This window comes from Stegodyphus dumicola, chromosome 4 (genome assembly GCF_044657685.1).
Source record: "Stegodyphus dumicola isolate Sdum_Otavi_A_Nest chromosome 4, ASM4465768v1".
In the NCBI taxonomy this organism is placed as follows: Eukaryota; Metazoa; Arthropoda; class Arachnida; order Araneae; family Eresidae; genus Stegodyphus; species Stegodyphus dumicola.
The window spans coordinates 10,206,708-10,222,589 of record NC_140771.1 but is presented as its reverse complement, the minus strand read 5'-3'; the positions used below and the strand labels follow the sequence as shown (position 1 = coordinate 10,222,589).

General features: G+C 38.2%; 1 protein-coding gene across 1 annotated transcript in view; it reads right to left on the bottom strand.

The window, feature by feature from the left end:
* Positions 1-15,882, bottom strand: part of LOC118187691 (uncharacterized) — a 32,844-nt gene that overhangs the window by 6,263 nt on the left and 10,699 nt on the right. The window contains exon 3 of the mRNA XM_035357972.2: positions 2,838-2,910. Within this exon, the coding sequence (XP_035213863.1) occupies positions 2,838-2,910 (73 nt within the window). The remainder of the gene's footprint in view (positions 1-2,837; positions 2,911-15,882) is intronic.

Sequence of the window (15,882 nt, the reverse complement as noted above, 5' to 3'; positions counted from 1 at the left end):
CGTTGGTAACTCCTAGCATTTACCGCAGAGGCTTGGTAAAAGTCCGAAATGGAATCATATTAAAGCATACTTCGGATTTTTACCAAGCCATTTTGGTAAAAGCTAGGATTTACCAGACTTCCCGCTTTTAGAGTACAACATATATATATATTTGTAAGATCACCCTGAATAAGAACATAGTAGAGCACGACTTAAACATAATTAGCTACTTTATTTTACTTAATATGAAATAGAAAAAATGAAAAGATAAATTAGGTGAAAGTGAATGTTATAGGTAGGCTCACAACTAAGTCTCAGTCCAAACAGAATTCGATTAATGTAACGGTGAATATTTCTCTCACATCATCAGTCTCTAACAGTTCTACAGGCAGGTCTGCCCTCATATGGCTAGCTCGATATAATAGCATTTCAGCTTGTCTACAGGGAACTTGAGATTTTAAAGAAACACGTCTTGTTTCCCATCAACTCTTGGAAGATCTGCATTCGTCTGCTTGCCTCCGTTCCTTTCCACGTCTCGAAGCTATCTGGGCGTTGTCTCGATAGCGATGACGTGACGCCTTGCTGGGTAGAACTAAAAGTAGATGGAGTGGGAGAGTATGCTCGCACATAATATATACTAGCGGAAGTACTCGATGTCAGTTATGTTAGATTGAGAGTAATGCATTTAACAACAAAGAGAACGATACCGCTGTAATCCTTCTCGATAATAACGATGCAGAAACTACAATTCATAGTCATACATTTTTCAGTCTGATGCGATATGGAACCCGCATAAAATATTCCCATAGAAAAATAAGCTAATTCTGTCTGATTATATCAGCAAGAATGGCACGCAATTTTGAATGATTTTCGTCTCTCTAATCAAATGGTTGTGAGAGCTCAAGTTCCATCCAATACTTTACGTATATTCAATTTTAGTCGATTAAATGTGGCAAAAAATTTATCATAATTGATCAGAAATCAATAACGATAACAAACAAACAAACACAAAACTAGACATTCTTCTTTATATAGAAGTTTTGTAAAACTTGCAAATTTTTTATTAACAAACTCTATGATTTGAAAGCGAGCAGTAGCAACACTTTTCGGAAATAAACCATTTTTATCTCCAACGCGCGAGATTGTTGCCACTCTGAAAAATAAGTGCGAAAATTAAAAACTTTCACAGTTTTAAATTAGTATTTCGGCTGATTAAAGTCGTACGCAGATGGGAATAGTCGAAATGGCTTCCCACAAGTTTGTGGAATCGGGAATAATGTATTTAATGTTTGGCAATGCTAGAACTACAACATTAGAAACTATGCACCTTAGCCTTTCGTGCAGTCTAGAGCAAAGTTACATAGTATGCAAAACAATAACTGTGCTCGTAACATAAACACATATTAAGGCAATACAATTAAACCAAGTCCTAGACATAGTACGCTACTTACTATAATGAAACTGAAAAATTACATTAATCCAATCCTAAGAATCCTAGGATTAAGCTACCTTAACACAGCAGTACATTAATTGTCCGCCAATAATAAAGCTGCACCCTTTAGACTAAGGAACATATCTACATTAGAGCTACTCACATTGATACATTAAGACATACGTAAACATATAGATATACATAAAAACATTTTCACGCAGTTCAAAGCAAATTTATATTTTATTGAACACAACAACAATGATCCGAATACAAACAAGTACTATTACAATACAATAAGGTCTAGTCCTAGGCACAAAATTCTACTTAAATGAAAACTGAATTATTATATTAATTCGAATAACTACATTATTATTTTACACGCATTCACATTACCTTTCATGCAATTCAGAGCTAATTAACGAAGTATGCAAGACAAAAACTGCGCCTCTAACCTAAACTAGTACTGTTACAACACAATAAGAACTAGCTCTAATCACAACATGCAACTGAAATAAAAAAAAAATGTAATAGTACGTCAAACCAGTCCTAGGAATCTTAGGATAGAGGCAGCTAACTACCTTTACAAAACAATACATTAACTACAAATCGCTAATAAATCCGTATCCCGGAGGGGGGGACGGGTCCGAGGGTCTCCTAATCTCTTTCCCTATCACCAAACTCTCGAGAGGACTTTCGGCTCGCCGCATATATAAAGTTCCCCCGTGTCGCACAGACACTATACATTTACAAACATGCTAACCAGTCTCATGTCCGGCGGCATAATAATGTCTCGATTAATTTTACATGCAAAAATATGCCTCTTTTTTATATACTTAAGTAAAAAAACATTTTATTAACTAAAGGTTCTGCTATAGAGTTCCCCCATACCGCACAGACTACTAAGCATTATATTAACTAGAGGTTCTGCTATAAAGGAACCTTATAAGACAACAGTTTTTGTTTATTTTTATAACCGTCCTATTCCCAGATATTAAAATTGCTTTTATAAAATTTGTCATTTGATTTTTCGAAATTTTATGATGAAAAGTTTTAGTTTATTTAGTATGGTTTATTATGGAAAAAGCGCGGGCATCTGCCTAAGGAGAGAGATATCATCGTGTGCCAGAACATTCCAAAAAAATTAGAAAGCGTGAAAATACCCATGCAGACATCCCGTTTTGCCGGGGTTCGAAGCCGGAACGAACTACCAGTGTTCAGCGACTTTGGTGCTAGCATATTTAGAACCAAACTGTAAAGAAATAGAGACCATTGCTACCTTAGATTATTTTATATGTCAGTTTTAAAAGGGGAAAACAGAAAATAATAAACTCGAGTTAGAATGCTGATTTAATTCTCATAGCATATTGAAGTAATAGATTTTATTTAAATTTAGCACAATTATTATTTGAAGCAAAAATCTACTCACCTGCTTGGAGCAGCTCGGCTACATACGTTGTCCATAGAAATGCTTTTTTGTCCGATATGCAAAAAATTAACACCTGAAAGGAAGGATATTTATGTGAAATTAATATTTTCACAACACAGTATTTCACACATTTACGTGCCTCTAGTGTGTTTGCGCACGCTAGAAAATCACCCCACTTCTTTCCAAAAGCTTTAAAAATGCATATACACACTTATTTAGATCTAGATTACATTCTAATGCGTTTTATACAGGGTGTATCAGTATAGGTACAGGTGGGAAGCTAGGTCAGCACCTTCGTAGTACCACAGGTAATTGAGGTATTGCTGAACCTAGCCAACTGTCAAACTCTCCACCCCAGTTTTGAGGGAGAACGCCCCGGGTGGTGGTCCGAGGATCCCCCGCCCCTCTTCCCTTAGCATCAACCCCTTGAGAGGACTTTCTCTCGGTGAACCGAAGGTTCAGTGAAAGGCAAGTTTTTGCGCATTGAAATGCAGTCTGAAGAGGACTATCGTTCGGTGGCCCAAATTCTAAATAATCAGGGCGCCGAATACAAATCATTTAACTTAAAGCAGGATCGGCCTGTAAAGGCTATACTTCGCGGCTTACCTAATTCTGCAAAAGCTGACAAAATTAAGTCCGAATTGCAATTATTAGGATATTCTATTATCAGTGTGACTCAGCTCCGTAGGCACAGGTCCCGTTATCCTATGCCATTATTCTTAGTCCAGCTAAATCCATCTCTGAATGTTTATGATATTTTTGAAGAGACTTCAATGTCCGGGATAGAAGTAAAATTCGAGAAACACATCGGGAAGAAGGGGCCGAGCCAGCGTTGGCGCTGCCAAGGCTTCTTCCACAGTTCCGCAGTGTGCATACTGCCAATCCAGTGTCTGAGGTGCGCTGGCCCGCACTACGCGTACCAATGCACCAAAGACCCGGAGGAAGCCAACACCTGCGCGAACTGCCTTGGGCGGCACGCAGCCAACTGGTTTTACTGCCCCAGAAACCCGGCAAATAAAAATAAACCCCCCCTATTAGATCGGATAACGGGATATCAAAATTCGTACCGGCTCCGGTTAAAGCTCCACTCAGCAGCACGGACCCCTCTTTTAGTGATGTCGTTTCCGGACGGAAAAATCCCGGACTACCATCATCTACGAAAGATATGAAGCAAGCTCCTGCGTTGAAGCAAGTCCCGAAGAAGAGTCCTCTCCTTCTGCCACCACCACCGGCCCAGGCTCCAGCCCAGTCTGCAGATGATGGCAGTTGCACGGATACTCTTAGGAGTGTTTTCCAAATTGCTTCTGAATTTGGAATAGAGCATAAAATTCTCCTAGAGGCTTTTAGAAATGCTCTCCCACGGCTCCGAAATGTCTCCACGGGGCCTGAGAGAGCATTTTACATTTACGAGGCATACTGTGGCCTCCTAAACTAAAGGCTTCACATTCAATAGTGCAACTGGTGAAGATTCTCTCCTGATCTTCTACTGGAACGCTAATGGAATCAAGAAGAAGATTCACGAAGTCCGGGATTTTATTAATGAGCATCACATGGACCTCTTCCTCGTTCAGGAGACACATCTGGTTGAGGGACTTAGCGCGAACATCGCGAATTATTTCTGCTACCGAAATGACAGAGAGGTATGCATCAGTGACACTGTTCGTGCTAGTGGCGGTACTAGCATATATGTAAAACGCTCCCTTAAGCATTCTAGGATACCCACGCCACCACTGGAGGCCTTAGAAGCGACTATAGTACAAATTCATATTCCAAATTGTCCCCCAATAGCAGTAGCGTCCTGCTATATGCCTCCGAGACAGGGACCCGCATTTATCTCTGATCTCAGAAAATTAAGTGGTGTTGCAAATAACCTGATTATCGCAGGAGATCTAAATGCCCGTCATAGAAGTTGGGATTGTGTCACTGCCAACAACTATGGCGATAAACTCAAAATTTGGGCTCAGGACGCCCGTATCCAAATTATTGCGCCAAACACACCTACCCATTACCAGTTTCCTGGGGGGTTAGGTGCTCCTTCCATTATTGATTTGGCCCTATTTAAAAATATTCCAGTAGATTATTCGATCGAAGTGATTCCGGAATTGTCCTCTGACCACTATCCGGTTCACCTCACCCTTAAAACATCCAAAATTAACCAAAATTTACCGGCGCAAGTCTCCACAAATTGGGACAACTTTCGGTATGTCTTGGAAAATGGTATTCTCCCCCCTATCAAAATTCACGATAATCAGGAGGTTGACTTAGCCATTGACAGGCTCAACCAAACCCTAGGAAGCGCATTTACAGCTGCTTCCAAACCCAAATTCAGGCAAAATTATTATAAATTACCTGATCACATTAAAGATAAAATCAAAATTAAAAACCGCCTTCGCAGAGACTGGCAAAATACACGTTTGGAAAACTTTCGAGTGCAACTGCGAAGGATCCAGAATGAGATCAAGTCTGACATTAAGAAATACACAGACGAAAAATACGCAAACTATCTTAAGTCCTTAAAGACTTCTGATAATAGCCTATGGGTTGCTAGCGCACGGCTTCGCAAACCAAAACACGACATTCCCCCCCTAATGGGCACGGTCAACGACCGGATGGCATTAACAGACACCGAAAAGGCTGAACGCATAGCAGACAGCCTTCAAACACAATTTTCACCTAACACTGGACTCATGTTCGATTCCTGTGCAGAGCACACGCATGAAGTCCAACACCAAGTTGAAGAATTTCTCTCCTCAGACACAAATTCTGAGGAACCCATCACCACAACAATGACTGAGATTTCAGCTTTTGTCAAAAATCTCACCCCTGCAAAAGCACCTGGCCTGGATAGGATTTCTAATCGCATGATTAAAAATTTACCAGTAAAATTCATATTTTACCTAGCAGTTTTGATAAATTCAATGCTAAGGCTAAAATATTATCCTCATAGCTGGAAGAATGCATTAGTCATTCCTATTCTAAAACCTGGAATGGACCCAAAGGTCCCTCAAAATTATAGACCGATCAGCCTTCTGTCTTCACTTAGTAAAATTTACGAAGCTATACTGCTTAGATACCTGAATGATTTCTGCCGAAACCGAAATATTATTATTCCTCAGCAATTCGGTTTTCGTGCTAAACACTCAACTCAGGCCCAGCTACTGAGGGTAGTAGAAATCATTCATACAGGATCTCGCAGTGGAAAGCCTACAGCTATTGTTTATTTAGACGTAGCAAAGGCTTTCGACAGATGTTGGCATATCGGAATTTTATTCAAGCTCATGCGACTTGAAATTTCGGCTAATTTTGTGCACATAATGCACTCTTACCTCACTAACCGTACCTTTTCTGTTAAAGTTAAATATTCTGTCTCTTCTCCTCGCCTATCCTGGCTGGGGTGCCTCAGGGAGGAATTCTTAGCGCTACGCTCTTCAACTTGTATGTAAATGACATACCACAAACACCAAGTGTCGATCTAGCATTCTATGCAGACGACACAGCCATCATTTCACAGCACTCAATATTACATGCCACTCTCAATCACCTACAGCTGTATTTAACAGACTTGGAGTCCTGGCTCATTACCTGGAAAATCAAAATTAATGTCGCAAAAAGTGCCGCCACAGTTTTCTTTTCCAGAAAGAGGAATGTCCATAGTCAACTCCCTCCACTCAGATTATTTGAAGAAAATGTACCCTGGGTGGAATCCTACAAATATCTGGGAGTATATCTAGATGCGAAGCTGCTCTGGAATACCCACATCAATTATGCCATATCCAAAGCTCGTACTACAAGAACTCAACTGATGTCCCTTCTCAAAAGAACCAGCAACCTCTCTCTCAATAACAAGATCCTCCTGTACAAAAGCACCATCCTTCCGATCCTGACCTACGCAGCTGTCGTCTGGTCGACTGCCGCCAATAGCCACCTGAAGAAAATTCAAGTATTCCAGAGCGTCACGCTTCGTATTCTGACAAATGCTCATTATTTCGTCCGTAATGAAGTGCTTCATAACGATCTCAAAATTCTTCCCCTTGACGCCTTTTTCAGGCAAAATTCGGCCAAATTCTTTAATAGATTAACACAGATCGAAAACCCAGTCTTGCATTCACTTCCTGCTTATGACCCAGCTGAGCCCAGCTCAGCTAAGCGACCTAGGAGCGTTCTTGATAGAACTTATAACATCTTTCCTAGGAAGCCAAAGCGGAGGTGTCTGCTTGACTAGGAATTCTTTCTAAAAACTTTTTAAATTAACAAGCACTTCACGGGCCTAACCCGGCGACCCTTAACTGTTTCTGTACTTCCACATGCCCGCCGGACCTAATCCGGCCTCGTTTCTCGGTTTTATATCCGTGCTGCTATAGGTAACATGCTCCTCCACTTGCCAAGACCTCATCTTTTCATAAAACACGGTCCAGACAATTAAAAGTCAGAAATACAATAGATTTAAAGTTTCTATATTATTAACATTTAACTTAAACTATTTAATTATTCAAATTAAATTAATATTCTAATCTTTAAAATCTAACTCCCTCATATGCTACTCAAAACACTTTTATTCCATGAATTTTTGTTCCAGCAATCTGCATATATACAAGCTTGCATGTCTTCAAACATCATCTGCAATCAGGTAATTTTGGTTAATCCTGTCCCAATTTTTTATTTCTTTCCCTTTTTTTTAATCCACCTCTCTTCTCCAACTTAAAACACTTTTCCTGGCTTCCCTTCCCTTTAACTATCCTAAAACTTCTCCGTCTTTTCTACAGTTAACTTTCTTCACGGTTCTTTCCGCTTCAAAAGTTGCTCCTATTCTTCTCTCGCCACGGGCGGTAGAAGAACTTTTTCGCCTCTTGAATCCTTTTCCCCCCTTCTTTTCGTTCCACCATCCCTTGCTCCGAGCTTTAGTCGCAAGACTCTCTCCCCCCCCCCAGCCCATCCCCAAGGCATTAGCAACTACTGCGGTTTTCCGTATTACCTAAAATACCTTTCCCAAGCCCTGGAAAATTATGTTTCCCGGCTGATTGTCTTCCAATCTTTCCGATTCCATTAATGCAACGCATTCAGGAATTCGCCTTTATTCATCACCTCTCTCTCTTTCAACCTAGTAAAACAGGTTGAAAGCAGAAAGAATTTATCGTCCATAGCGTGGACTCCTTATTCACTTCTTTCCCCGTAAACCCTTAATGTTCTCCTTCATTACCCTTCAGCCAGTGCTTTTTCTTAATCACTTCAGTTTTCTTAACGAAGTTGTGGAGGTAATTGCATTAAGTTGCAAAGGTACTCCGGAAAATATCGCCTTGGGCCTTGGGCCGAAGGTTCAGTGAAAATGGGCCTCCCGGTTTAAAACCTATCCCAGTAGAACAGTATTTTTCCATTTTCCGAATGTTGAGGAACATGGGGTTTTCATCCGCAGAGAACCCGTTGGCGCTTCGGGAAAGAACTCGTTGGCGCCGTTGCATTTTTACTCGCCAAACTCGCAGCTCATCGGCAGTAAGCGTGATATTTTGTAAACGTGGTTTTTAGTGTATGTAATTTCAAGTTAGCAGACAATGGTAGTAAAAATTCACAGATAATAAGTATGTAGAAATAAAACTAACAGGTTAAACGTGATATACGAAAATAAATTTGCATTAATTTCAAGTTAGCACAGAAAACAATGTATTAAACATAACGGGAAGTAAAAATTCATTTAAAAAATAACAATTAGTATTCTTGTACTTACGTTTACGTTATACTTATATGTATTTTCTCTAATTCATATAGAATACTAATATTTCTATTACAAGTGTCTTTTTTCATTTTTAAGTACTTTGCCTGTTGATTGATGTATTTCGGTAAGAGCCATGCCCATGTAATAAATTAATGAATGCATGACCTTTAATACATCCATTTACATAGTTTTCAGTTTTCAGTTTTTTTTTTTTTTTTTTTTTTTTTTTTTTTTTTTTTTCAGTTTCCAGTTTGTGCATAGTTTTCAGTTATTACTTGCGTACAGCTTAAGGCATTTTACGTTGAAACAAATACCTATCCTTTTTCATAATATATTTCACAATACAAATAACCTTCAACAGTAATCAAATTTTCTTCAGTAACATTGTTAATAAAACTAGAACTTTATACATTTTAAAATTATTATAGGGGTTGGAAACCTCATGGTTCTGCGTGCTTACAGCTGTTAATAATTAAGAACATAACGCGAACAGCCATGTTACAAATTAGCATTCACCCCTCCCGCCATATTTTCTTCCTTTGATCCCGAAATAACGAGCCGAGACCCGCCATCTTTCGACGATAACTTCTTTAATTATACGAATATATTTCTATCTATTCGTTGTTAAAAAATTCAAAAAAATAAGAGAAGAATAATATAAATCTCCAAATGCGAACAACGACAACCTTCGCACAAGCAAATAGGATGAATTAGCTAGGTTACCAGGTTTGAACTATTATCGCCAAAGTTGACAATGTTTACATTTACCGGGTTCTCTGCGGAAGTGCTTCCGAACATAGTGCTGGAAAAGTAAGATGCAAGTCCAGGAGTAACGTGATTACTTTCGGAGGCTAGCTATAGCTGAGTGAGTAGCTGGTTAGAGAGCTTAGGAAGAGCAGCATACGTGGCGCCATCTATTGGCCATTCCATGAGATCTTGAATCTGTGGAGGAGGCAGAGCAGTCTTGGGCCAAGAAGGAGGAAGGTGATAGGTGGGCGAGTGATCCTCAGTGTGCAATGGGGAGGGGGGTCTTTTCATTGCCATACAATTCATCTTAAGTAACGAAGTCACGCAGTGATGTTCCTGGGACACTTCCCTACCCTGTATTTAGCAACATAAGGTGGCATGCATATCTTTTATATTTGCGTGGCATAACTGTAGTCCAAGAAAATTGTGAAAGTTCTAAAATTAAATAGTGAAGATTTTGGAGATAGCAGTAATGGCAAGTAGTTCGTGATTCAATTATAGCGATGAGTTGAAGAAGTTGGATAAGCAATTTAGTGCTGGTTACGTCGAAAATGCAGCAATTTGGCATTAGATTGGTCATAACTGGTGCGTGAAACAGTGGAATAGTAGCTGCAACTAGATACTGAGGAATAAATTCATTTCGGCGTCGTAGAGTCAGTTTCCTTTTGCTTGACTAGAGCGCGAACCTCTGCCTTCAGTGTCTTCCGTCTAACTGAGCTGGAGTCTCGAAGTGGGAGTGCTAAGGAGAGAAATTGCAGTACAAACATTCGCTATAGGCAGGCATATGAGGGGGCGGGGTTCAGAGCCTCACTTTTAGGGGGTTGGTAGAGTCGAAAAGGGGGGAGGTTTACTATGTCACGTGGTTATCTACTGCTAGGAATTACAATTTTTTCTAAGTAAGAGTATTAGACAGATGGAGAAGAAAGTGATTGGTAGTTGAGTGTGTGGTATGATTGTGATTGCTAAAGCCTCAATGGCCGAGAGCTGTAGTAGTGTAGTTTCAAAGTGCATGATGGAGCGCTTAATTAAAATCATAATGCCCCCAGAAATTCTGCCAGGTCTCCTTGGTCTGTAAATTTTATAGCTTTCATAATTGCTAATTCTAAAACTTTGTTGTGGACTAAGCATGATTTCTTGTAGGAAAATAATATCTGGGCAGTACTCCTTTACAAAATCTCTAAGTTCATTAAATTTAGCGGACATGCGTTCCATGTCAGTACTGAGATATTTTCCACAGAATTAATTGTACTAATCATTAATTTCTGACAACATTTCAAAATATACAAACAGTTTATCGAATATTATCAGTATGAGCTTTTAATTTTGAGACATATTTCTTAAATACATGAGTCATCTTACTAATGTTATTATGTCCAAATATGCCATGGATTTCTGTTAAGCATTTGAAAAATTCAAAGACTTCAGAATTACTAGAATTTTTTGAGGTAGCATTAAAGAAGTTAGCATTTTGATTACTATTCATACTTGTATTTTTATTAGCAAGCTGAGGAAATTCAGCATTTGAAGGGTTTTTAGGACTTTTGTCCTCTTGCTTATCATCCGTTTGTTTCTGAGAGTTTAACCACATTTTGTCTGTGCGAAGCTGAGGTTAATTTCACTGTGCTTTTCTTTTTGTTTACTGGTTTATTTTTAGGAAATGCAGGTCATCCACGATAGGACGATGGGTGCTTTCCAGAGCAGTTCACACACTTAGGATCTTCTGTTCTGCCTTTAATCGGGCATTCTGAGGATCTGTGATCACACTTTACACAGCGCGGCTGAAGGAAGCAGGTTTCCGAGGAGTGATGCCACTTTTGGCAGTTGTGGCACTACGTAATTTGATTTTTCGATACATATTTCTCGACAGATACAATATAAAGCATTAAGTCCTTTAGATAAAAAAATATCTTCTACATTGGCAGTTTGCATTAGCGTGACAAGAAATAGAGGCATTGGTGCTCTTGTACGATGTTTGGTAAGCTGTGCTACTTTCTGCACTGTAAATCCTCTACCTGCTATTGCCTGGGCTATTGTCAGAGTTCGAAGGTAGCTCTCTCAAAACTACCTTTATTGGTCATTTATATTTTTCATTAATGATGTAATGTTCAACAGCTTTTTCCTTGAAGAGGGTAGATAGAGTCCTATGACCATCAGGCGTCTGCGGGAATACTTTGAGAAACTCTCTGCTTATTTTTGCTAAAAATTTTGCTTTAGTTTGAGCAACAAGCTGCTTTCAAAATTCGCCAAATTTTAACTGTCTAGGATTCACCATTATTGGTGTAACCTTAGAAATTTGGGGCGGGGGTAATATTATGCTGAATTTCCTCATTCGGAGGTGCACTGCCAGTACTATTAGAAATTTCATCTGCATTTTCATTATCATTTAAAACAGAAAATTTATTTTATACATTAATAATATTTTTAGCTTTTTCTACTCTTAACTGTTTTACCGTTTTATTCGGCATTCTAAATCCATCACTATCTACTACATCAACAGAGCCTTCAATATTTGATTTACGTTTAACAGTTTTACTATTAAGGTTAGGATTAATTTTCTCCTTACTCCTAGCAGAGATATTAAGGCTAAGAATACCTGCCGTAATAGCTAAACCGCACTTCCCTCGTTAATCATCCGCCTCGGCTTGAGCATGGGTTCAGTAATCGTATCCAATTCCGTAACGGCTCTCTGCTAGTGATAGGTATTTTAACAGCACTTTTAATTTGGTGGATTTGCATGTCTATATCCGCAATTCTGGATCGCATAAAGTCTTGGGACAATTCCACGTCCAAAGCAGTAGGAGCAGTATTATTAGCAACTCCAAAGAAGCCATTATCCGTTGGGTTAGCATCCGCAGGAACGCTCTCGTCCATGCGGTTATCAGGATCGCCGTTAGGCAAAAAAACATCAGCTGTCTCGCTCATAGCGGGTACATACATCCACCAGGGATCAGGAGCCATACAATTTTGAAAGGGTGGCCGAAAGTAAGGGGAGTGGAGAGGAAGGTGTTAACCTGCTAGATGAGCGTTATTAAAATTTTAAGACAATTACTAAAGAATTACAATTAGGAGATAAATGACGAGTTAACTATTCATTGAAATATCTAATTAGTTAGAATTTGATATATTTGCTTCTTCGAGATTTAGAAATATTACATGCTTTTTTTTTTTTTTTTTTTTTTTTTTTTTTTTTTTTTTTTTTCAGAATTGTATTTGCATTTTTTAACTCATTTAGTTTTTGGTTGATAAGTAGTGTTAATTTGGATAGTTGAATGCCGAAAATTGATTCGAGAGGACTTTCTGAGATCACTGATTTCCAGTATTATTAGCGTACACAAACCATGCTGAGAAAAGACTGTCCTTGAAACGTTGAAGAACTGATGCTTCCAAAAGTCTAAATTTGTCTGTACAAATGTCCTTCCTAAGTCGGAGAGTGTAATAAGCAAGTCTTTGAAACTCTCCATCAGCACTGCGTATAGAAAAATGAAATTGTTGGGACATCAAATTAAAAAATTTAAATAAATCTATTTTTAGTAATATATGGAGATGCATAAGCATTAGATATGACAAATATACAGTCCGAGTCTTTTGATATGTACAAGAATGTCTCTGGTTTGGGGCTTAAGGTGTCTGTTCTTTATTGCGTATTTTTTAAATGGTATTAGATTGTTGTTAGGCTTAATCAGATATTTACCGTATGTCAGATTACAGTCGAAAATTGCAGTGATCAGGGTCACCCCTTTTGCCCCATACGCAGAGATCCGTGCGGCACATGGTCTCTGTCATGGAAGTAGGTGGGGAAAAGACCATACCCTGTGATAGGTGACAAGTGACGAAGGACGCCTGATTTTTAACAGAGGCAAACAAGCATATGTCCCGCGTCCTCCACTATCCAGAGGCAACAACTCCCTGAAGCCGCACGAGGACGCACCGGGAGTTTATATAAGATTTAAGAAAGGTTTACAAGGCCATACAGGGGCAATCGTTTGACATAAGTTGGTGGATTACATATGTGGTTGAGGTGACATACAAAATACATTATATAGTGAATACGTACCCTGTGATAGCGGCGGCAAAATTTTAGGAGAGACAGGGTACACCCAGATGATGAGAAATCACATAGGAATGCGTAGTCGGAAACTTTTTCCTGGTGCGGTGGTGACGACATAAATGTCAAGAAAGAAAGAACATGAGCGGATGTTTATTTTTTGGAATAAAACAAAAACAAAGAAAAATCAACATAAACAGACAACGATCATCATCAAAGAAAGTGTTCTAAATTAATTACGACCCGGACCGTGATATAGGAACCGTATTTTCCATTCGTGATGCAGATCTTCCATGCGGTCGTAATTTCGAACACCTTTAACGACGATCGTTGCTTGTTTTTGTTTTTATTTGTAGGTTTCGGCTGTGCTAAACATAATAAAACATGTTTTGGCTCACTGTTTGTGTCTTTCCTTTTTCGTGTTTTGTGTCTTCACTACCGCGCCGTTTCAGACCATGCATTGTTATGTGATTTCTCATCGTCTAGGTGTACTCCATCTCTCCTGAAAGTTTGTCAACGCTGTGCTGATACACCCTGTGCATTAACAAATAGTGCAGAAAATATTGCTAAGTACGAAAACTTGAATAAAGGTAGTTCTTTATATTCATAAACTAAAGCTAAGTACTAATGCTGCAAACCGCAAATGAATAAGATAGGAAATAATGATTAGATAAGATAAAAAAGCCTGGACAGGAATAAGCAAGTGGCGCCATCTGTTGGTGAAACCAGAACTAAAACATAATTTCTGTAAAGGCTAAAGGCAAAGATGGATTGGAATTAGGATCATTAACTAGAACTGAAAGATTTTTTTTGAATGTGAAATGCCTCTAGAAAATCCAGTTCTCCAATGGAAGATGTTTTTTGAATAGTTTTGGCAGCAGAAAAATTAAAAGTGTGATTTTCGGACCAACAATGTTGAGTAACAGAAGACTTCTGTGTTTCTTTTTTCTAACGTATGCCTCATGTTCCTTGATGCGAAATTTTAAGGCTCTCTTAGTTTGGCCAATGTAAATTAAACCACACTGGCAAGGAATCCTATAAATACCCCAAGAATTCATATCTGGAATGGGGTCCTTGAGTATGGAACTCGGAATTTTATTGATGGGAGAAAATTTTGAAAATATAACGCTGATTTTTGTTGTTTGACTTCTGAATTAGTATTTATTCGGCGTGTTATTGTGTCTTAATTAAAGCTAAGTAGTTACTAAGCTAATAGTAATACTAACTAACTAAACTAATATTAAGCTAATAGTAATAACAGCTAAATAAAAGGTTGATCGCATTCCTCCCCACTCCCGAAACTATGAAATTCTCCATTGATTGAGATCTCTTAATTAATTCCCAATCATTAAGCCTCGAAAGAGAGGATTTGCTTCTAACGGAGTGATATTAAACAAGCTTGAAATGGAAAGCGAATAGAAATTCTTTTTAATTCTTCAAATTTCGATAAATGTACTGCATTCTAATATTTTATTGTTGATTATAGATAATTAAGACTACTGAGTATAATTCTTAGTCCTGTTGAATTTCAAGGGCTATTTTCAAAAATTCTTTTCATTTCAAATACTGAACGGACATAAATATAGATCATTTTCAAAGACTCTTTAAGTTCTTTCTTTTGTAACAACCTTCTATCTGTTACTTTCTCAATGTGTCAAGGCAATATGGTAGATGTTTGCATCGCATCTGCTTAAAATTTCACTGAAACGGAACTATTTTTAAAACACATGGAAGAAAATTTCTTGGAAGTGTTGATTATTTTCAGTTCACAGATTTCGCGTCTTGTTAAAACAGAAAATACAAAAGAGTCTCGATTATCCAATGTAATTACTACCATCACCACTTTGGATAAACGGAAACTCGTTAACATGACTAAATCTCGTTAACCGAAAACTGCTGATGTTTAAACTGAAGAAAAACTGCTGACAAATATTTTTCTACAACTGTTTTATTGAAATGTTAGTAAAATAAGTGGGAAACTGTTAAATTTTAACAAACAGTTTCATTACTAATTAATATTTGTTTATTTCAATTAAACAAATAATCCACGTAAGCTTTTGTTTTTTGACAATAATATTAGGGGCAAAATTTGAATAAATAAACTCCGTCAAGATTCACGGAAATTGCGAATTTTTTTTTAATTGCTTATATGCATATTTATGAAACACTGTTAGCCCAAAGGGACAATTTACCCAGAAGGGCTATTAATTTCGTCTTGGCACTTTGCGTTAGTTCACTATAAATGGCGCTTCACTTTTCAAATTCTTTCCACCAAATATTAGAGCCCTGCATTACATTTAAAGAAATAAAATAACCCAGAATCTGCATAAATGTATGTCGGTTTCTCGCGCTTTGATAAGGCAACGGGACGAAGAGACATCAAATTTTGAATAACGTAGTCCTCTACTCGAATATGGGCATCTGGATGCCCAAAATTTGGAATTCTTTTTATTATCTATTTCATATTTTGTAAAACTTTAATGAATATTTGATTAAGAAACTCAACGATTTTAAAGCGAGTAGTGGCGACACTGAACGGGGGAAAA